Here is a 22,903-nt window from a genome sequence, read left to right as displayed (position 1 = left end):
ATGAATTGTTTAAGGATCATTGTGGCGAGACAACTCGGACATTATGCCGTTTAATTTGACAGCTTATGGGATTGCTGATTTAAATAATTCCGAAAGCAAGCCATGTAAATGGAGCATAACATCTAAAGAAGTACATCCACATATACAACCCATTGTCAATCTGCTGCTGGATGAGGGCCTCCATCTTCACGTCGGACATTCCGTTGGACACGTTTCCCTCCTTTGGCTGCCACTCCATCTTTATTTTTGCTTGCCAACGATCCCTTCTACCAACGTGTCCGGCCCAAACTCACTCGGTTTTCTCAACAGTCGACAGTATGTATTTTTTTACATGTTCTCTAATCCACGCATTCCTATTTTTGTCTCTCGGTGTAATCCCTCGGGTGATAAAACGTATACATGCCCTGTGTGTAAATACGTATGTGCAGTCACAAGGATGGCTACGGGCGCTACGCGAGCTGGAAGCGAGTGTGGACCATGAATGGGAAGAGCGAACCAAGCATCAAGGCCTTCATGGCTGATCAACAGCTGCCCTACTGGGTACGACTCGTCACAGCGGGCATTGTTGCATGCGTACTGTCTGTTTTCCTATAACGCATGTTTTCATCACGCGAATTGAGGAAACACATTTTTCTCACGCTGATGCCAATTTTGATATAACGCATTGAGTGACCAGAACTACGTCGCGCGATTAGGAATAAGCGGATATAAGGTTGCCTCCGTGTAGCATCACACAAGACAGGATGCTGCTGGATGCTTCTAGATACTACCCACGCGCCTCCGTCTTTATTCAGCTTGCATACTCATCTCACCTGTTATCACGGATTTACTTTACCCTATATAATATATTATTTATTATGATGCAATGTTTTAACAACACGGTGTTGTTCAGGAATGCAACTACCGCTTCATAGGAGAATAGACTACTGCTACTAGCGTCTGCGTACTTATGAGCCAGGCCACAGCATCATCATCGCATTGAGTGTTCGGTGCTCTCAGTTCTCCATTGATTAAGAAATAGCTTGCAGTGCGACTATGGTCACCAGTCTCAAACAATGGACCACAGCGTATCACCACTGCCCATTTTTATCATTCGCTGGCAGCATTTTAGTTCATCACCAGGCTACTCCTGAAGTAATCTACTTACTCAACAAACTTGAGATAACTCCCCACCATATGAAACAAGTAAACCCGTAAAAACAAAGTTTTTCACTATAAATCCTTTTTATGCGTGGCGGCTAGAGTCCTCTCGTCCTCTGGCTTGAGATGGCTGCCACCTATGGGTCAGATGATTGTCTGCCACCATTGAGCAATTGGTAATTAAATATTTAATTTGTTTTCCCTAAACTGTGTAAAATTTAGGAATTTTTTTTCACGAAAATTAATTGTCACACACAACGAGTCTGTGTGGAAAATGTCAGCTCGATTGGATCACGGGAAGTGGGTTAAAAAACGACCAAAAGATTTACACGGTCGTAAGCAAGCAAGCACGCAAGCACGCAAGCAAGCACGCAAGCAAGCAAGCGAACTTAATATAGAGGATTTAAAAAATAGGTTCTCCAGCGAATCTGCAGACCGAATGGCTCCATTCAAATGTTTCAATTTCAGATCTGCTTGTGTGTTTTTTAATAGCTTCATATCGTTGGGCAAACTTGGGCTTAATAATAATATTTTTTTTACCAAAGAAAGTCTCACTGAGTCTCAAGGTTATATTTCATGCCACTTTGGCATTGGGACTTTGGCCAATTACTTTTGTATTTTTTCTTTTGGTGTGGAAACCTGAGTACTTTTGAAAAAACCCACATATACAAGTCAATACCTATTCTTTGGGTCTTTCGGTAAAGTCACGTAGATAGGTTCAAAGAAAATAACAAAAAACTACGACGTTTCGATCGTCATGATGACGACCGCTTGTGTTGTGATTGAAACGTCGTAGTTTTTTGTTATTTTTCTTTGAACCTATCTACGTGACTTTACCGAAAGACCCAAAGAATATTAATTCTTGCAGTCACGAAAGCTTTAAGTCAAGGCAATACCTGTAATGCTCCACACACATTCTGTAGCTTGGAACCCTGCTTGCTGTACTGCCTTCTTCAGGCACCTCAATTTATGAGTGATCCACAGATCACTTCACCTAAATTGTGGGATTAAATGCTTGCATCACTACACCCAGTTTTATTTTTGAATATCTTTTTAGGTCGCTCGAGCACTGAACTGACAGTGCTGAATTCTTGGGTTACAATCTGGACAGACACTTGTGATGAAACTTCGTTCTCATGTGTAGTCATTTGATGGTATCAGTCTGGCCACAATGGCCACATAAAAAAAACAATTTAATAAGATTTTATTTGACACAAATTTGTATCTGCAGACTGAGAATGCAACTATTTGTGGGAAAGGATTGCATCCTACTGTGTGGACCAGAGGTCATTTAAAGGGGTCTCCGAGCTAGCTCCGACAACAAAAACCGCAGGCTATTCACCAACATGGCAGCGTTGCGCTGCTCTATGAAAGATCCCAACAGTTAAAATGTCCTTAAGTAAATTGGTGGGTGCGGTGCTTGTCATTTGTGCAGGTGCAGTGCACTAAGCCGGGCTGTGGCAAGTGGAGGCAGCTCACACGAGAGGTGATGCTTACGACCGAGCTCGCCCAGACGTACTGCTGCGGCATGAAAGTAAATTCCGCTATTAAGGTAAGGACGCATTCGTTAGTCATTGCTGGGTATTTGTCATCTCGATGATGAAGCTACTGCACTCTCCGTCATTTTGAGCTTTGCTGTAACATGTGCCAACCTTCCTCCGTGTCACATTTTCAGTACTCTCTGTCCAGATTTAGGCTAACGCTGTTCGTTTTTCTTTCCATTTTACAAAACAAGGGAACATACTGTCGTGCCAACAGAGCATTTAAACCCTCTTAATTGTTTGATACCTATTACCAAATCACCCGGAATTCGTCAGATATCTGAAGCTTAGTAGACTTTAGCCTGGATAAGTGTTTGTTCAGACGACTACCGTGCATATAAAGCAGGTGTTTTACACTGTTACAAGACTGTTGTCAGCAGAGGGTAGTGCAGCAAAATCCATTCTACTATTTTATACTTGATACTTTCCACCTTCACCGACCCTCACTGGCCAGCGTGGTGAAGAATAGTCCAATAACAGCCAATAACCGCAAGGTACAGTGGATGCATAAAAAGCCTGTAGATGTACGACCGTTGGTATGGATGGATGTTGTTGTGGGTTTGATCATCTGTGTGGAACATTGTTTTCTTTTGTTCACAGAATGAAGGTTTTGATCCATGCGCCCCACCAGAAGACTCGGTATGTTTGACAAGCTTAGCTCAAGCATTACAAATATTAATATTCATGCATTGAACATTGAGTATAATAGTTTAGTACTATTAAAACATGTTACAATTATACATTGAAATCCTTTTTATATCGGAGATCTCATGTCTCTGTTGTGTGGCTGGCAGAGGGTGGTCGAGGTGAGCGAACCGCGCTGGTTTGCAATGCTGCTGCTGCCCCCGCTGTTGAAGGACAGTCCCGCCGCTCCCTTCCTCTCGGCCTACTACCTGGACTGCGTAGGCATGAGCCCGGCATGCGCCGGCACGGAGCGCTCGGTGCCACGATATACCAGCCTCGAGAACTACTCGCATGCCGTGCCACACACCACAGGTGCTCATGCTCACACCACACCTCTGCTGCTGGCTATGCGACCATTCACACAGTTGCCCACTATGGGGTCGCCACCTCTGAACTGAAAAGTAACTGGGATATATCATGGGTAGGACAAGATCCCATCATACCCGAAGTGGTGAGAACGACATGTAAATACACTATCTTGAGTGGTGCATTATTAGGCAACTGACAGAAACTTGGACTTTTAATGTCCTGGGATAATGTCACAGATTTCTTAGAGCACATTACCTCCAAGAGAGAACTATCCTAGCATAACCTACGCAGGTGAAAAGACTAGCCCATTAACCCAGTGATGGGAAGCATATGGCCCAAAGGTCAGGAATGGCCCGTGATTTCATTTCATACGGCCCACGCCTACCTGAGACCTACCATTTTGAAACAGCCTGCAAACAATATTTATCTGTCACTGCAAGCATTTTAGCCACACTAATCGGACACTAGAGGGGAATTTTTTTTATCTGGAAATACTGTGTTTCTGCATAAAGTATATGGAAATCGCCTGAATAGCACCTGATCTCATCAGATCTCAAAAGCCAAGCAGGCTTGAGCCTAGATAGTGCTGTAATGGGCGACTTCTGCGCTTGACATTAGTTATAGCCTTTAGACAGTGGGACTCATATGTGTATATCAGAGAGCAGTGCAGAAAAATGCATTGTTGTACTGTACTTGTGTAATCCAACATCTATGCTCCACTCCATCATGCCAAAGATCCTAGGTAACGTTTTGAATGTCATCTTTAACACACTTAATAGTACCATTTGTTGTTGATTGCTTGTCATTTTTGATACTTTGGGCTTGTGCTCAGAAACCATTATGATGAAATGTGGTAACAAAAAATATCAACTCTATGATCCGCATGGCTTGGAGAGGCCCTCATCCAGCAGAGCTGTACATGTACACTCCAGTGGTACCTCGGTATATGTCGTTAATTCGTTCCAGAAGGTAGGATTTTCCCAAAAATGACGTATACCAAACGAATTTTTCCCATAAGAAATAAAGGGAAAGGAAATAATCCGTTCCAGAGTATAAGAAATGATATTTTATATGGCATATTATACATTAATGGGGTTGTATAAAAAAAATGTAGACACTACTTATTACTAAAAAGCATACATAAATCAAAATAAATGCATAAATCAATTAAAATAAATTTAAATAAAATTTAACATCACTTTACCTTGTTGAGAGGAGTTGATAGCCTACGAGGATGATGGTGAGGAAGGGGAGGAGGAGGAGATGTTCTTTTTTTGAAGGAGAGTCCCCTTCCATTAAAACTTCAGGAAGCTGAAATTCTGGGGTTTTTTCATTTTCTCTTTTCTGTCTTTTTTCTTGACTTGGACCTGGTTGAGGCTCACCAGGTTTGAGTTTTACTAAAAACCTGTCCATTGAAGTTTGTTTTTGCCTTGTTAGAGCCGTAACAGTATTGTGTACGCGGGTACTGTACGCGGTGACTCATCCCGACCCATACAAGTTCTAGCAAGCGCGTCGTATCACAAGCAAGGCGTCATATCCCAAGACATTTTTTTCTCGTCAAAACACGACGTATACCAAATATGACGTTTTCCAACGCGGCCGTATACCAAGGTATGACTGTATATGTTTTTTGTGCTGCCAGTGCCTGGCCTGAACCCATACTTCCAGCCCTTCTACCAGCCCAACGAGAGCGGCAAGGCCCTGTGCGTGCGGCCAGATGTCATGGAACTGGATGAGCTGTATGAATTCCCAGAGTTCTCACGCGACCCCACCATGTACCTGGCACTGCGCAACCTCATCCTGGCGCTGTGGAACATCAACTGCAAGGTGATTCCTACGTGAATGGGTTGCCTCAACGTTGCACACTTCACTTTGGCCGAAATTATGCACCGACAGCAAATTTGATTCTTCACCCAAATGATGGAATGCATGGATTCACTCGGCCAAGAAGTGACAGAAAGAGACGTACAAAATCAAGGGTTAAAAAAAATACATACCTCAACATGGTCTATGACCAAGTACCTGCAATGCGCTCAAACTCATTGGCTCCGAAGCTAAGCATGGTTGAGCCTTGATAATGCTTGGATGGGCGACTACCAAGTATAACACAGGCAGTACAAAAAATGCCATTGTACTGTATTCTGAACCAAGAAGGGGAATGGGCTACCTACCGCTGAGAAAAGGTTGACTGGAGGATTTGATAGAAGGCCTTGGTTGCTGGAGCGGAGAATGCATGGAGGAGAATAAAGTGAGATGAGATGGGAGAGGTGGGCTAGCGTATGGATTAGAGTGAGATGAAGGAGGAGAGGTCGTTAGTGGCGAGTTCATAAAGCATCTTGACGATGGGCGAGTGCAGTCTTAACATTTGTCTGGGATTGCATTGGGAGCCAGTGGAGGGGCTGGAGTAATGGTTAATGTGTGTTGTTGTGTGCATGCTCCCGCTGTGCATGCAGGAATTCCTGACGGTGCAGAAGTGCATGCAGCACCTGCTGGTACGGGGCCTGATTCGTGTGCGCTGCATGCAGGAGCTGGAGGGCATCCTTCACTTCGCCATGCGCAAGGGCCTCATCAACACCGGGTTGCTCTCTGCACACCCGGGACGCCCGCTCTTACCGTTACACTACCGCAAGGCAGGCACACCCTCCATATGGTCATCACTCTCACTGTCATCATGGGACCTCCTTTGTCAGTACCAAATATGATAATAGGGTTTTTCCCCTTTTTTCTGGCAACAAAGCAGGTGTTAAGATGTTAAAACACCAAACTGAAGCCTTTTACAAGGAATCATGTCTGCATTAACCACAATGCTTGTGGTCAGCATCGTTATCACCTTCTTTGGCAGTTATCATCATCATCCCCCTCATCATCATCGTCACATACATCATCATCTCTGCTGCCATTTTTAAAATCACTTATTGCACCGTCATCCGCGACAGCGATAAAATAATCATCATCCAATTTTTTTTTGCTATTTTAGCACTTCTCATATAAGCAATGGGTGGTGTTCATATCCGATTGTGGTCCTGATGGTGTTCATGGCAAGTAGTGGAAATTACTGGTATTTATGGTGGGATCACTTAACACTCTGCCCTATGAACCGGAAACCCGTGTTTGATTCCCGGCTACAGTTATCACCAGCATCCTACCCGCTTGCCGAATGTGGGGAGGCATCTGTCCAGCAGTCGATTGACAAAAGGTGGCAAATTGTTCAATTTTTTTATTATTACAATGGTATCAATTTTCCTTTTCATAATGCAACTACTCTTCTTTGATCCTCGTTGGGATTTAAACTCATGCCATTAAGCCCGGGAGACTGTTCCTCTTAACAATTGAGCTTTTTCACAGCTCAGCGACTTCAGCTCCAGTATATAACGTTGTATTTGTTTGCGCATCCTTTAGTGTTGCCTTTGTGTGATGAACATAATTTTGCTATGTATGTTATGTTGTACAGAATTCCGTGGTGGTTATTGGAGCCGGTCCGGCAGGCCTTGCCGCTGCTCGGCAGCTTCATAACTTTGGCCTCAAGGTAAAAGCGAATTTGCTTTGGATCATGGGGTTTTTGTTTGGACAGGGTTCTTCAGTTAGCCACCTGAGGGGCCACATCTGGCCCATGGACTCTTTGAATGGCCCGCCAAGCTAAGGCTTGGCCGAGAGCTACGGCTCGCTTAGGTATGAAGAAAAATAATGTAAAAATTATAGATAAGCAAAATACAGAGATAGAGCTGTAGACAAGAGATCAACATAAGTGAGTTGAAAGTGAGATAAACAAGATAAATGTGAAAGACCCGGTAATAAGAACAAAAGAGCGGTCGTATGTACAGATATTTTAACATCATGACACCTCGTGACTTAGCGCTCGTACACGGGACACTAAATTCATTATGGGGCTCGTCAAAAAATTTAGTTGAAGCACCCTGTCCTAGGGGCATAATCTTAGACCCAGACTAGCTGTTGTTAAGAGGCCATTAATGATATAACTCCTCTTGCTGTGTATAGGCCTTCACAGTCCATGACAGAGTCCATAGAGCAGTCCCAAACGACCCATGTAATGTATTGCTTGGTTGGTGGTGTTGGAGCGAAGATAAGTAAATGTGAAGGACCCTCTGCGTCTGTCCGTGTGCAACCAGGTGATTGTGCTTGAGGCCCGAGAGAGGATAGGGGGGCGCGTGTGGGACGACCGCTCGCTGGGGGGCACTACCGTCGGACGGGGGGCCCAGATTGTCAACGGCTGTGTCAATAACCCGATCAGCCTCATGTGTGAACAGGTGAGGGGTTGGAGTGGGTGTGGAGATAGAGAAGCAGAAAAATTTGTTGTGAAAAAAGAACCTTGTTTACTTAAATGTGTTGCTGTTTCTCAGAACGTTTTGATACGTGAACGCATCTAAATGTATATGTTAATTACGAATGTAAATGAATCACAAATAATTGGTGTATAAATTACGCACTTCAAAGTAATTGGTCATTTGTGTTTAAATTAAACAAAACGTGGTTCATGAGTTGATATCACAGTATTACGCCAACAATTTGTGATTTTATTGTATTTTTCCCATACACTGCATTCTAATATATCAACATTGAGTTTCAAGCTGTTCGCTATGGATAGTGGCATCTTAACGACTTATCAATTCATTCAGATTCATGTACATGTATATCACTATAGACTGCATTGGTTCACATCACCATAAGTTATGCATGAACCGCAAGGGCAAGAACATAATTTATCTGTGAATCAATTCCTCAAACCATGATCCCAGTTCATGGCATATCATAAAATCATGCCCCTGAATTGTGACAGTTCATCGCATTGTGGAGGGGGTGAATCGTTACATGACTAATGGATGGAATTGAGTCTCCGTTTATATCAGGAGCGGGGGGAACCTACAGCCAGCGACTTGAATTTATGCGTCCTCTGGTCACATGGGACATCCCAATTTCAAAACGGCCCACAAATGATATTTATTCATCAATTGTGCAAGAATTTTAGCTGCACTTTTCCAGTACAGGAGGGGAATATTTTAGACGTGGCAGCACTGTATTTCTCATTTTAGCCCACTCGGTAACGGTGTGCCCCTATATTTTTTTACGTGTTATTATTGCATAAGGCTAAGGTGTGTGTTAATACGAGGCCTGCCAAACCTCTCTTAAAGCCGTATTCCGCCCTAAGTAAGGAAAAAATTCCCCCCACCCCTAATTTAAACGCTCGTGTGAGCACTGTCATCGCGATAATGCTCGGTGGAGGGGGCGGGGGGAATGGTTACGATATCCCGACCTGTGCCGCCCGGCAGCTGGGCATTCGCATGCACATTCTGGGCGAGGCTTGCGAGCTGCTGGACGAGAGCGGCCGCGTCACCGACCCAGCGCTGGACAAGCGCATGGACTTCCACTTTAACGCTCTCCTCGACATCATCGCACAGTGGCGCACCACCACGGAGCCTGCTCACGACGTCTCGCTGGGAGGTGCGTGTGCGTGCATGCGTTCAAGTGTGTGTTTATGTTTGGGTGGGGGGGGTGTGTATATGCGCGCACGTGCGATCGTGTTGTGTGGTTAGCGTGCCGCGCGACAAATCCGGTGAGGCTGGTTTGATTCCCGCTCATGGCCACCACCAGTGACGATTATCTGAACCGGTTTTAGGCCTTCCCGAAGTCGAATTTCACCTGAAATGGGTACCTGGTTCGATGTTTATCCATCGCCACTCGGGAGACAAAGGTGGCCCGGCGTGGTGCTTACCACCCATCTCCTCCTGTGCCATGCTGAACTTTATAGGTGCTCGCTAATAGCACTTGCCTCAACAGTCTTGTGAAGGATACACGGAGGCTCTTTATATTTGTGTGTGTGAGCAGAAAAGATGGAGGAGCTGACTCACGCGTTCCGCAAGGAGTCGGGGCTCTCGTTTGGGGAGCTTGAAGAGAAGCTGCTGCAGTTCCACCTGGCTAACCTGGAGTACGCATGCGGAGCCAACCTACGCCAGGTGCACAGTGCCGTGTTGTTGAAGGCCGTGGCACTTTGTGTGTGTATGCACGTGTACATGCGTACGTATGTATGTTGAAAATCTTTCGCACCGTACGTAGCCAACCGAGCTAATCGGAGGTGCGCAAGTGCACACGTGTGTACACATACATACAGACATTTGCTTGGAGCAGTACCTTTTCCAAGTCTGTGCGTCTAAACGGGCTATCTCTATCGATGTGTGTGTGTATGTGTGCATACATGGTTTTACGTGGTTTTGTGGTAAGTAAATTGAAGGTGGAGGGGTTACCAGCCCATTGGCCACTGTGGTGGCTATGAGCACCATGAGGGGAACAGCCGATTGGAATTGGCCTTCCCCGCATGGCATTGCTCACGTCCGGCACCACTGAGGAGGTAGGGGCTTGTTTTTGCCCGACTGGTATAAGCGCCATGGTGACGTTACCGCCACTTAGTGGCAAATGGCAGTTGTTGGTATTGTGCATATGTACACGTGCTTATACTTCGATTCCCTCTCACAACCAACACCAGTGACGATTATCTGAACCAGACCTGGGCCTCCCCTAGTGTCTACACTTGCGTACATGTGCATTTGAGTTTGCGTACGTGTGCTTGTAGCAGCACAATCCCCAACAATACGTCTAAACAAGGCAGTCTTTGTCTTTGCGCATACGTCTGTGAAATGTGCCTGTAGCAGCGCTTTCACCACGAGTCCGCAGAACTGAACGGGGGAATCGTTGTATCTGTGTGCCCAGGTATCCGCACGCTCTTGGGACCACAATGAGTTCTTTGCTCAGTTTGCCGGAGACCACACCCTGTTGACGGCCGGGTACTCTACCATCCTACACCGCTTGGCCGAGGGCCTGGACGTTCGGCTACACACCCCCGTACGTATGACCCTCTCCCCCCCCACACGGTTGTCGGTCATGGGGATTCTTTGACAATTATTCACCACACTGGTCAGTGCGTTCTGGTGAGGGTAGACCACAGGACCAGTTCACATATCACACCTCGCTGATTACAGCTGTGGTCAGGAATTTAACTTTCTTTATACCGGGTTGGTAGTGAAGTGTGCTACCTCTCTGCCACCACTTCCCAACTTGCCAGATTTGTTAATCTTAAGTGAAAGTGCTACAAGAGAGTATCTACTCAAGTGAGAATAACACACGAAACTGGGTGGCCAGCACCATGCTCGACCACTTTTGTGTTTCCTGTGCTGATGTTTACATGCCGCACGGAATACTCGGAGGAGACTAAGGACTGGTTTCACATGCCACTTCTAGCCTTTTTTTTTATTATGGCAAGGAATAAAACTCAGGTTTACCAGGACTGTAGCACAGTGTGTTAAACCCTGCAACACCGCTGCATCGCCGCCACCACTTCTCTTTGCACACCCAACACATCGCACAACGACACAAAGATCCCCCGTATAGCCAACACTGGCTGTTAAGCCAAGTGCCATTAAACACATTCCTGCGGAGGGAGCTGGTAGGAACGTTGGGTTGCTCGGTCAATGGCCAGGGTCAACGGCGGCATGGTGTATTCCGCAAATATGCCCGACTGCGAGGGCGGGCACAAGCCGGCGTGAGTAGGTTAAACGTTGAGTTTTCTAAGGCCACCACGGGGTGACCAGCCCCTCCCCACCCAGCCCCACCCCTCCCACCCCCCACCCAGCCCCATCCTCCCCACCCAGCCCCTCCCCACCCTCCCCACCCAGCCCCTCCCCACCCTCCCCACCCAGCCCCTCCCCACCCTCCCCACCTAGCCCCTCCCCACCCCACCCAACCCCTCTCTCCCCACCCAGACCCTCCCTGCACGACGGACACAATAATCCCCTGTGGGCTGGTGTAACCAGGAGGTTCCTACCAGTATCAGCACCTATGAAAGGCAGCATGGCTCAGGGAGGGGTTGTATGGCCAGAACCACCCGCAGCTTCCTTTTCACAGTGCTAATGTGTACACTAATGTGTACACACCACACCAGATACTCATTTGAGGGTGAGTCGACCTCGGGGAGGCACAGGGAGTAGGATAAATGGTAGCAATTGCCAGTGATTTTAGCTGTGGCTGGGGATCAAACTAGGGCTGCTGGGTTTGTATCGGAGTGAGCTAAGCACTAAGCTACTATTATCTGAACCGGTCCTGGGCCTCCCCTAGGTCGACTCGGCCTGAAAATGAGTACCTGGTGCAGTGTGTAAATATCGGCACCAGGGAGACAAAGGCGGCCGGACGTGGTGCTGGCCACCCACCCCCTCATGTGCTGTGCCGGCCTTCATAGGTGCTCGCTAACGGCACTTGCCCCAGCAGTTTGTTGAGGCTATACTGGGGATCTTTGTCATTGTGCATCTGCCAAAACCAGTGACTATTATCTGAACCAGTTCTGGGCCTCCCCCTAGGTCGACTCAGCCTCAAATGAGTACCTCGCGCGATGTCTAAACATTGCCACTAGGGAGACAAATGTGGCCGGGCATGGTGCTGGTCACCCACCCCTTCGTGTGCCGTTCTGGCCTTTATAGGTACTCTCTAACAGCACTTGCCCCAACAGTATGTTGCAGGCTACATGGGTGATCTTTGTCTTTTGTTTTATCTGCAGGTAAAACGAGTGGACTACTCGGGGGAATGTGTGAAGGTGCATACAGCTACAGGGATGACCTACATTGCTGATAAGGTCAGGCGACATTCACACTGCATCTAAATTGCTTCTGCATGGGTCATTAGAATCTGGTTCAATAGAAACCAATGAGTCTGTAGATGCAAATTTCCTCTTACGAGGGAGACTGTGGGAAATGCAGATAGGCGCACAGACACTATTAAAAAGGTATGAAACTGATATCCATGTATAAATTACGTTAATGCTACTTTAATCAGGTTTAGAAAAATATGTTAGTTTTTTGCCTTTTGTTAGTCCACAGCTTGATGAAGCCCCCCGCATGGCTATGTGGTGAGCCAGTAGAGGACTGTTCAGAAATATTCATGGTTCTGTACTTCTATGCTTGTACATCTGCTGCCCGCTTTTACCAACCTGCACTGACCCAGCATGGTAAAGAATGGACCCTTTTCCAGCAGTGAATTGACAAAGAGCTGTACATTTGTCTGTGCAATAAAATTGTAATTAAATCTCAGAATGCAATAGAGGCTACCACAGTTGGCAGTTTATCTGCATCTGAAAACAATTACAGTAAAACCTTGGATTGCGAGTAACTTGGTCTGCGAGTGTTTTGCAAGACGAGCAAAAATTTTAAATAAATATTAATTTGATAAACGAGCGATATCTTGCAACACGAGCAGTACGTACGGTATACGCTTTGTCTGCTGAGCGTCACGTGATCACAACTGAGCCGATGGTTCTTCTCTCTCTCTCTCGCTGCGGGATTGTGGGTAATGGTCTCCCATGCTCGGTCTCAGTCGGCGTGCCTCACTCGTATAGTCAACATCCGTGCGAGCGTATACTGCTTACTATAGTGTTGTGACCACGTGTGTGTGCGTAAAGCATTTTTTTTATTTTGGTGTCCAAGTGTAGTGACTGTTCTTTAGTAACTGTACTGAAAATTAAAGTCGTCCTACACAATAACCCTCCTCCTCCTCTCCTCTCTCTCGTCTCCCTCAAAACCAGCCACGATTAAATTTGATTAATAAATTAGATTACTTTAAATGTAAATAATAAAAATATAAAAATGTATTTTGTATTAATAATTTTATATGAATACAGTATTTTTTCGTTGTGGAACAAATCATCCGAGTTTCCATTATTTCTTATGGGGAAATTCGCTTTGATATACGAGTGCTTTGGATTACGAACACGTTTCCGGAACAAATTATGCTCGCAATCCAAGGTTTTACTGTCCACCGACGGTGTGATCATGTGGTGGTGGATGCTGTGAAAGTGCGACGTGTGCTACTGTAATGGTGTATTACCACGGTGCTGCTCCCAGGTACTGGTGACAATCCCACTGGCGCTCATGCAGCTGGGAGTGCTGGAGTTTTGTCCCCCACTTCCTGAGCGCAAGATCAAGGCCCTGCAGAGTCTGGGCGCCGGGCTGATCGAGAAGGTAATGCGCACACACACACACACGCGGCACAATTTCCTTCGAAGTCGGTGTAATGCTTGTGGGAATTTTTGACGAGGACGCGAACTGTTTTGTTGTCTTGCGTATCACGGCGTGGCACAGTGAGCGAGCGAACGAATGCAATGGCACACTTGGCTTTCTACACACAGATCGGGCTGCAGTTCCCGTTCCGTTTCTGGGAGCACAAGATCCGCGGAGCCGACTATTTTGGACACCTTCCACCGAGTCATGACCGTAGGGGTCTCTTTGGGGTCTTCTACGACATGGATCCCAAGGTAGGCCTTGCCTTAACCCCTCCCTGTCCTCTCTGGCTTTCTCGACTTCTTGCCCTCATCGCATCTATTCACGCCTCCCATCTTTCCAACGTTGACGTCATATCACTTTCTCAACTACTGATTTTCTCACAGCCTTTGACCCTCCCTCCTAACTATTGTATATTCCTTTATCGATTTCCTCTATTTTTGTGCATCACTGCGTTGGGATCAGTGGCGTAGTGGTTAGTGCACTGCTTCGAACCCTGCTACCCGAGTCCAATTTCTGGTCGTGACTAACATCAATGGAGAATATTTGGGCCCCCCCCACTTCACCTTAGATGAGTACCTGGTGCAGTGTGTCAGCAGCGGGACAGGCGAGACAAAGACAGCGAGGTGTGGTGGTTGCCACAGCACCCCACTCTAGCGTTGTGCCGGCATGAATAGGTGCTTGCTTAACAGCACTTGCTCTGAGAGTCTGTTACAAGCTCTGAGAGGAGGGGATCATTGTCTATGTGTGTGTGTGTGTTGCAGGGAGAGCAGTGCGTGCTCATGTCCGTTGTGAGCGGTGACTCGGTAGCGCTGATCCGTGACCTCAGCGACTCCCAGGTGGTGTCTCAGTGCATGCAGGCACTGCGGGCCATCTTTCCTGAGCAGGCAAGTGCCCCTTTGCAACACATCACACACACGTACTGAAGGAGTCCACCAAGATACAGATATACGTATACACTATTATTCGCAAAAATAATTGCATGACAGCCATAAAGAGATGAATGTTCATGTTGCCACTGCTGTTGGCTATAGTTGTGGAAACGTTGTGTGTGTACTTTAGAACGTGCCCGACCCCCTGCGTTGGTTCGTAACGCGGTGGGGTTCTGACCCCTGGGCCCTCATGGCCTACAGCTACGTACGGCCTGGCGGCACTGGCGAAGCCTATGATGTGCTGGCCCAGGACCTCAATGGCAAGCTCTTCTTCGCTGGTGAGGTGAGTTCAGGTGGCTACTTTAAAGGACATTTGTACAGGGGTTCTCAACCTTAGGGAATGCAGCCGACTTAGAACTCTTCTGAAAATGGCATTGATGCACAATTAAGTGAACACTGTTGTAGTTTTTTGTCATTGCCCACTGCATACTTGCGAATACTATTTTCCAGGCACAGATAGTCTTGAACCGCAGACCCTCTAATCTCATAAGTAATAATGGTAAATTCTGGCTGGGTGGCGATGTGGCAAAGTTCTCAACTCGCAGAAAGGCCAGTGTTCAAGTTCCTGCCCAGGGTCAACTCGATCCATCATCCCTCTTGTGATTCATAAAATGAGTGGAAATTTGTGGAAAGTCCAATAGTGTGGTAGTCATATGGAACAACTGGAAACTGCTGTCAGAATTTAATATTTCCACTCGTACCTCACGGTCGACAACGTGGATGAGCATCACCGCATGCAAATTTCATCGTAATTTTTCCCCAAAATAGTTTCATCTGAAATCCCTCAAAGTGGCCTCTGGTTCACAAAGTAGAGGGGGCAGCACTTTCCCATCAGCTCTACCACTGAGAGTCATGTTCAGTGCATAAAAACAAATATTTGTCATTCTCAGTGCTGGAATTTAGCTGAATTAAGCACATTTAATGTGAATTTAGTGGTTTTTGTGCAGTCATTTGTGGCAGAGAGCTGAGACTAGATAAGCGTTTGTTTCGAGCCAAGGGTCTCAGCACTGCCAACTCAATGCTCTGACCTCTGAGCCACCCCACCACCTCTGCCTCACTCGAATTTGAGCATGGAGACACTTTTTAACTTCACTGTCAATGTCAATTATGGAATTTTTTTTTTAGGCAACAAACAGGCACTTCCCGCAGACTGTCACAGGGGCCTACTTGAGCGGGGTGCGTGAAGCAAGCAAGATCGCCGCCTCTTGACAGCAGTGCAGCATGCTGGGTAAAAAAATTAAACCGATGCTTGTACACATGCACCGTTACATCCAAATGTAATGTGACAGGCATGTTGCACCCACCCACAGAGTGGCTCGGGGATATGCAGACTTTTCTCCGCTTGACGCCTCATTAAATGCCCCCCAATGGCTCGCTGCTACGGTCCTCTTGTGTTTATGCGCACAGATTGACACCGTCGTCTTTGATTCAATTTGTAGCAGTAAATATGCAACAAAGGCGGCGCCGATGCTTGTGCGAGTGTTGTCGCGTGGTTGCATTGCATTGGGTCGTGTCGTTCTGCTTTGATGTAGCACCACGCGAGGAATTTGTTATTTCTCTACCCCCTCCACCACCAACCGCTGGTCTGCCCCTCCCCACTGCCATGAGACGATGCCACGTTGCGTTTTTACAGTTTACATTTGCCATGGTCGTACTGCTGCTGTGGATGTTACAGACGGTGGTAATTGTGGAATCCATTTCTCCGTCTCTGCAATGCATGCACATGGTAGTTTCTGTTTAGTAACACTAATAGACGTACAATACGTGGATTTATATTAGTACAGATTTTTTGTTATTTTTTTATGTGCTTGTAAGGCTTGAGGTTATTTAGAGTTCTTGACCACTGATTTAAGAAACAAGACTTGCGTATCACAACAAAATGTCGACATAGCTGTGTACGATCCCTTTGAACGACGCTGTATAACTTGTATTTACGAAATATTTAATTTCACATTTTGAACAGAGAGTGGCTAGTGCATTACTCTATGAAACCTCCTACCTCCTGAGTTAGATTCCTGGCTATGCCAGATTTCAATGGCATGTGATATCTGAACTAGTACTGATCTTCCCCTTCATCCCATGCTGACCAGTCTGGTGACGTACGATCCTACAGCCACCGTAACTGACGTGGCAAGGGGAGGCTTTAATCCAGCAGTGGGTTGACAAATGTGTGTAAATAATTATTTTTATATATATTTATGATATGTGAACAACAAATGTACCGTATATGCAAACGTCACATTGCTTTTGCGTGGTTAATGGTTTCGATAGAAACCTGGCGTATATGTTTGTTGGTTGGATTTCACACGTGGCTCCCATAGCCCAAGTGAGATGTGGGGTAGCACAAACAGGATAAATACAGACAGAGAGCCTCTTTGTGTCTTGGAACTCGGTTCCAGGTGAACGGGGATTCAGGTCACTGCATGAGCACAGCAGAGTGTGGGGGGAGGTTTTTGTGATGCCGTACCAGCCGACCAAGAACGTTTCTCCCCTGATCGCAGAGCGACTGAAGTGGAGCAACAGCTCTGTATTCTAAATGGGTGGTCCAGATGTTGACCGCAACTTGAGCAATATATAAACTGTGCTCTGCATTGGTGGGTCAGTGGAAAAGCAAATAAAGGTTTTTAAATCCTTTATATTAAGTTCGCTTGCTTGCTTGCGTGCTTGCTTGCTTGCGTGCTTGCTTGCTTACGACCGTGCAAATCTTTCGGTCGTTTTTTAGCCCACTTCCCGTGATCCAATCGAGCTGATATTTTCCACACAGACTCGTTGTGCGAGACAATTAATGTTCGTGAAAAAAAATTCCCAAAATTTTACACTTTTTAGGCAAAAATGTTTTATTTTAGATATATTCAAATAGAACTCAATCATGGCTTTGGCTGAACGTCACAGTGTAAGAGCCCAGAGCGTAACCCCTGCACAGGCCGTGGCGGAGTAGCGCAGTTGGTAGCGCCCTCACTTCCCATGCCAAAGGTCGCGGGATCGATCCCCGCGTCCTCCACAGGCGAATATATTTTGAAATCCTTTATATTAAGTTCGCTGCCACGCATATAAAGGATTTATAGTGAAAAACTTAGTTTTTACGGGTTATACTTATTTTGTTTGTTTCTTGTGCGCCATCTCAAGTTAATTTATTTTTGATACGGAACATTTTGTCTTTTATCAATGTTACATTATTCTTTAGTCCTCTACCCCAACAGCAGGAGGTGTTTGGCTTATGATGGCTTTACATTTTCCAATCGTGCAATCAAAAATACCACACTGGATTTTTTAGTCATCAATGTATGATGCAAAATTATGGTTTGCGTCAATTAAAAAAAAAAAATTGGTCTCCTGGAAAAGAAATATGAATTGATACCACTCATGCTTTTTTTAAGTATTGCTGAACGTTTCTGTTTATCTTTGCAGGGCACTGATGCTCCATAGATTTTCCCAGTTCCCTGCAATTCTGCTATATCTTGTCGGGAGTAAAAGACATCGATACAAGGTATCCGGGTGCTCATAACAGGGTCCTCAAATATAAACTTCACCAATGCAGAGAGAGAACCCCAATCATAACAACAGGTACAACTGCACTTAACTGCCATCCTCATCTCTTGAGTGTACGTCAGTCAACAACAACTTTGCAGCTCTCGGTCACCTGCACAGATACAGAGCGACACCTTGTGGCTTGTCAAAAGAGATCAATGGATGAGAATTAATCCACGTCCCGATAATGCCACCTTCCAAGCTTGTTCCCCTGTGTACATTAATCTTGAAAATATAGTGATAGTTTCTATATTTTATACCCGACACTGGCATCACATTGGGATGTAATTCATGGGAACGTACTTTTTAATATACACGAAATGCATGGACACATTAAAAAAATCTGATTTACACCTGTTACTTAATAAACCGAGGTATATTAGTCCGTCTTTTTTTCTGGGGCAGGGTTAATATTTTGAACCCAGAAAGCATGGACGTTTACATGAATTACCGATTGTGTATATCACAAACTATTTATATGGCATCACCGTGCCTAAGAGGCACACACTGCAGTTTAATCAACTGTAAACATAAATTAATCGGCCCGGGCCACGATGAACTGGGTTGAACCCTGTTGGGTCCGTGACGCTTAAACGCACTCCTCGGATGAATTGGAACATTGCCTACGCATTGGTAGTCTGGCTGCAGCCGCTGATGTGACTAATGTACACTTACTAAAGCACTGACATCCGTCTTGTGGAGTCTGGAAAACCTGGTAGTGCTGCTTCTTTTCAACGATGAACTGACAGGGGAATTACAGGTCTTGATTTTATTCCAAATGTAACATCAAACTATTTGGAGCAGGATTGATCCTTAACCCGGGAATGGAAATTCGCACTGATGCAGTCATACTTGGCTAGGATTCTCAATAACTTAGTAATGACTGCAGCACGGGGGGAGGATCTCACCCATTTTGTAAATGAACTTCTTCCCTCGCTGTCGTCTCGGTGTCCAGACGCGTCACCGCTTGCGCGAAGTTTTGGACTTCAAGCGGTTTGAACAAATTGTACGTTAAATATCACGGGCAGGAATGCATCGGAGGGTCGGGGGGTTTAAATTTATATTTAAAAAAACAGTTCCCCGAGCATACCAAACATTTCTTGGCAATTATTATATGAGCATTTGCCTCCCCTGTCCTACAGATGGAAGGAAGGTTTTGCACCCTTCAACTCCCCAAGTGTTTCCTTTCAGGTTGCCCCTGCCTCGGGCTTGCTTCATCCACCTTGAAATGTGTGTTTTTTTGGGGAAGAGCTTTAGTTTTAAGTATAATTTAATTTAAGATGTATTATTGCTATATAATGGGCGTTATCTAACGGAGTTATAAGCGAGTTATTTATTATTGTTGTAAATGATATCATCAGCAGAGCATAGTACTTTGCCTTACAGCAATTGTAATGCTTAATTTAAGTACTTGCTTTGTTTTTAAACTAAAGAAAGCCAAAGTGTAAGATGCATCACTCCACTCAGTTGGGGAGACAGGACTCCGACCTGAAACTAGCCCAGGTTATTGCAATTCTGTACACACGATGCAGGCTGAGCCACTCACAACAACAGCTGCAGTTCACCACTAAGTGGTGGTGATGTCACTACTGCGCTTGTGCCATGCTAGGTGCATTTTGAGGCCGCGTGAAGTATTGAAGGCTCACTGGCAGGAGGTCATGGAACAGACCCAGGTGCCGTGGGTTGATTGGGATGACTGGGCACGTGCATCATTGTGTGCTTCCCACTGTGCCAGCTTGCTGCATTTTAGCCGCCCGGTGCTCCGCTCGTTGTTGAGAGCGTCTCGATACTACACAAAGATAAAGAGTCCCCTTATCGCCCTGTCAGACTGTTGGGGCAAGTACTGGAACGGTAAACGCGCAAATGTGGCCAGCACCACGGCCAACCGCCATTGTGAGCGGGAATCGAACTCGGGTCGCCGAGTTCGTAGCGCAGCGCGCTAACCGGGATACTACCGCTCCATACATACTACGACTGCACGCACGCGCACCCGGTCTGGTTAATGTCCGTGAACCTTAATCGGTTCACCCTACAAAAAAGTGATTCTCTTCCTGCACCATCTCTCCTATCAGTCACGATTCATGCCCGTCTGCCTATCAGTGCCCCTCTATCGTAGCTTACCAGTAAATTTGCATATGATGAGCCTTGCGTGTAAATTCTCAGACAACCACTGCTAGCACCATGCTCATTTAAAATAATTTACAGATCCTCTTAACAAGTCGAGTGATGGTCCTCATTTGTTCAACCTCATTTTAGGTGTACTGTGTACCTCGCATAGGAATGTTCTGGTTTTAACACGTCACATCGTTAAAATGTCCTTCTTTATGTGACGGCGTATACAAGAAGCACCTGATTTGTTTTTAGTCAGACCTGGAAAGTATGGTCCTGAAATAATATGCGCACACACACAAATATAGCAGTTACACGTACCTCGTATACATGTTGACTGTAAGGCATCTACGTGACGTATCGCAAGCTACCATGGTGGTGGTTTGTGCTCGTTGCCTTTAATTACATCCAGAAGGCGGCCATTTGTCATAGACGTTCTTTTTCCACGTAGGTGCGCGCGCTGCTTTGATAATGAGTGGAACACTGTTATCATTTGGACATTTAGCACTTTGAGCCTGCTCTGAGCAAATCCTACAGCATTGTGAATTGCAAAACCACCTTTGTTCAAAGGAAAAGCAGTCTCTGTCAAGGTTTCATTTCGTGCGGATCACTCAACCTGACAGTTTACGGTAAATTATTACAGTTTCTCACACGATAGGTTTCTTCTTCCGCGAGTCGTGTGCTCGTTTGGTAGAGGATTCATGAAAAAGCACTTGCTTATTTGTTTGAACCGCTTTGTATTTTTAATGAATTTTATAGTTCTGTAAAATAGATGTTTTTACATATCTTCACTGATGATGGACATGCTGGATTATTTGTGTGTATATATTTAACGTAATTTCCTGTAAAAACCACTCGCGGTTTAATGAATTGAACTGGACGGGGGGGCCCCATCATAATTGTATTTTTTTTACATCTCACAAAAAAACTCATCAATTTTAGATCTCGGATTTTTGCATGTGCCTCTGGCTGCCTTGAGTTGTAGGGATGTGTTACCTCCGAGCCTTATTAGCTGCACACAAATTCCACATTTCCAAAAACGATCGCTAGTTTCTTCTCACTTGTTAAGTGGGGAAAGTGAATTTACAAGTAGTCATTGATCAACGTGAACTTCTGTGCGCAGCCTGTAAGATGACCCCGGAGATGCCACAATCCCTGGCCTGTTGGTAATAAAAGCTGTTCGGATATGCAGTGAGCGAATGACGAATATAATTGGGAATGTGTGAGCCGTGTTTGTTTGTTTTTATTTATGTTATTTAAATCTTGACTTATTTTAACACGAGAGAAACTCAGAATGAATATATGGATGAGAGTTATAGAAGTGAGGTGCGGTCAGACCTGTGGATATTTAAGATGCTCCTGGTGCTCTTGATTTCAGAAGAGTTGTTAGCTCCAGTGTCCCTGCTAAAATGTCATTACACAGCTCATAATTAAATAATATTCATCTTGGATTTTAGCTAAATTTCACCCATATGGTTAATTTATAAAAAATGTGCTGTTTCTGTGTCGGGATTGCATGAAAGTAAAACAAGATGTATGCGTCTCGGTGGATATGTCCAGTGTAAATGTATTTCAAAATAAATACCTTAACCGCAAAATGATTTATTAATATATAAACGGCACACTGTGTTTTCCTTTGGCCTCGATAAACCTTCTGCTCACTTCAATGCAAAGGGACAAATGCTTAAATTGTACACTGCCCTGTTTGCTTTAGAGCCCAGATTACATATTCAGTACATGTGGTTTTGGTGTTTCAAACATATGTGTGTCTGTGAGATATCGCACGTTTTTTATGTTGCCAAAAGAGATGACACAAAACTCGGAACACGGTGTCTCTATTCTAATTGAGTTAATACTTTACCTGATTATTGACTCAACCCAATTTGTGACTTTATCCAAAAAATGTCATGGCCATTTTGCATCATATAAATTCTGACAGATATTTTTTTATTTTCTGAAATGTATCACTCATGCCCGCCTATGACCAAATCACCTGGAATGCACCCATTCAGAAAGTGGATAGTGCTTGGATGGGTGACCACCAATGCACGAGTGCTTTCAGCAGCATTGGTTGAACACAAGAAAACGCCGGACAAGTTCGACTTAAAATGTTTCATCAGCAGAGTCAGGAATTGTTTTAACCGATGCAAGTGCATTGCCAGATGTTTATAGGCAAGTAGCCTCTCTTGGATGTGGTCCTAGTTGGGTTGCTATAGGCTGTGCGGCTCTGTGTGGGCAGCAGAGGGCAGTATAGCAACTGCCTTGTGTGTTTATGTGCTTCCAGCCTTCAACAACCTGCATTGATATGAACAGTGAAGTATGGTAAAAAAAACTACCCGCACAGCGTAAGGAAGCTCTCATCCAGCAGTGGAGTGACAAATAGGGTGTACAAGCACATGGCTGATGTTCCAGACATTACTCTCCCAGCTAAGTTAGACGGAGCGTATATGTCATCTCGAGGTGATGTTCTATTCAGTGTTCATGTTAAAGCCCTGTTTTAGAAATGCACGTCCTATGTTTAAATAAAAAAAAACATCCCCTGTAAATAGAGTAAATAACCTGGTACAATATTTTTTAATTGTAGAAAATTGAGCTCCCATTTTAATGC

The 22,903-nt window shown here is 45.3% G+C and overlaps 1 protein-coding gene across 6 annotated transcripts in view; it reads left to right on the top strand.

The window, feature by feature from the left end:
- KDM1B (lysine demethylase 1B) overlaps positions 1-22,046 on the top strand; it is a 28,054-nt gene extending 6,008 nt beyond the window's left edge. For 3 of the 6 annotated variants that reach the window (XM_078866984.1, XM_078866985.1, XM_078866987.1), the window contains exons 6-23: positions 429-540; positions 2,576-2,692; positions 3,282-3,320; positions 3,476-3,677; positions 5,317-5,501; positions 6,128-6,304; positions 7,126-7,200; positions 7,802-7,939; positions 8,960-9,131; positions 9,516-9,643; positions 10,395-10,526; positions 12,232-12,306; positions 13,571-13,687; positions 13,855-13,980; positions 14,491-14,613; positions 14,789-14,941; positions 15,784-15,886; positions 18,067-22,046. In XM_078866984.1, the coding sequence (XP_078723110.1) occupies positions 429-540; positions 2,576-2,692; positions 3,282-3,320; positions 3,476-3,677; positions 5,317-5,501; positions 6,128-6,304; positions 7,126-7,200; positions 7,802-7,939; positions 8,960-9,131; positions 9,516-9,643; positions 10,395-10,526; positions 12,232-12,306; positions 13,571-13,687; positions 13,855-13,980; positions 14,491-14,613; positions 14,789-14,941; positions 15,784-15,867 (2,155 nt within the window). In that variant the 3' untranslated portion in view covers positions 15,868-15,886; positions 18,067-22,046. Of the gene's footprint in view, positions 1-428; positions 541-2,575; positions 2,693-3,281; positions 3,321-3,475; positions 3,678-5,316; positions 5,502-6,127; positions 6,305-7,125; positions 7,201-7,801; positions 7,940-8,959; positions 9,132-9,515; positions 9,644-10,394; positions 10,527-12,231; positions 12,307-13,570; positions 13,688-13,854; positions 13,981-14,490; positions 14,614-14,788; positions 14,942-15,783; positions 16,741-18,066 lie in introns of those variants that run through there. The other 3 variants (XM_078866988.1, XM_078866989.1, XM_078866986.1) reach the window with 3 other exon arrangements.
- Positions 22,047-22,903: the final 857 nt, after the last annotated feature.

The sequence above is a fragment of the Lampetra fluviatilis genome, chromosome 23 (genome assembly GCF_964198595.1).
Source record: "Lampetra fluviatilis chromosome 23, kcLamFluv1.1, whole genome shotgun sequence".
In the NCBI taxonomy this organism is placed as follows: domain Eukaryota; kingdom Metazoa; phylum Chordata; class Hyperoartia; order Petromyzontiformes; family Petromyzontidae; genus Lampetra; species Lampetra fluviatilis.
Note: the sequence above shows the minus strand (reverse complement) of the source record. Positions and strands in the feature narration are given on the sequence as shown.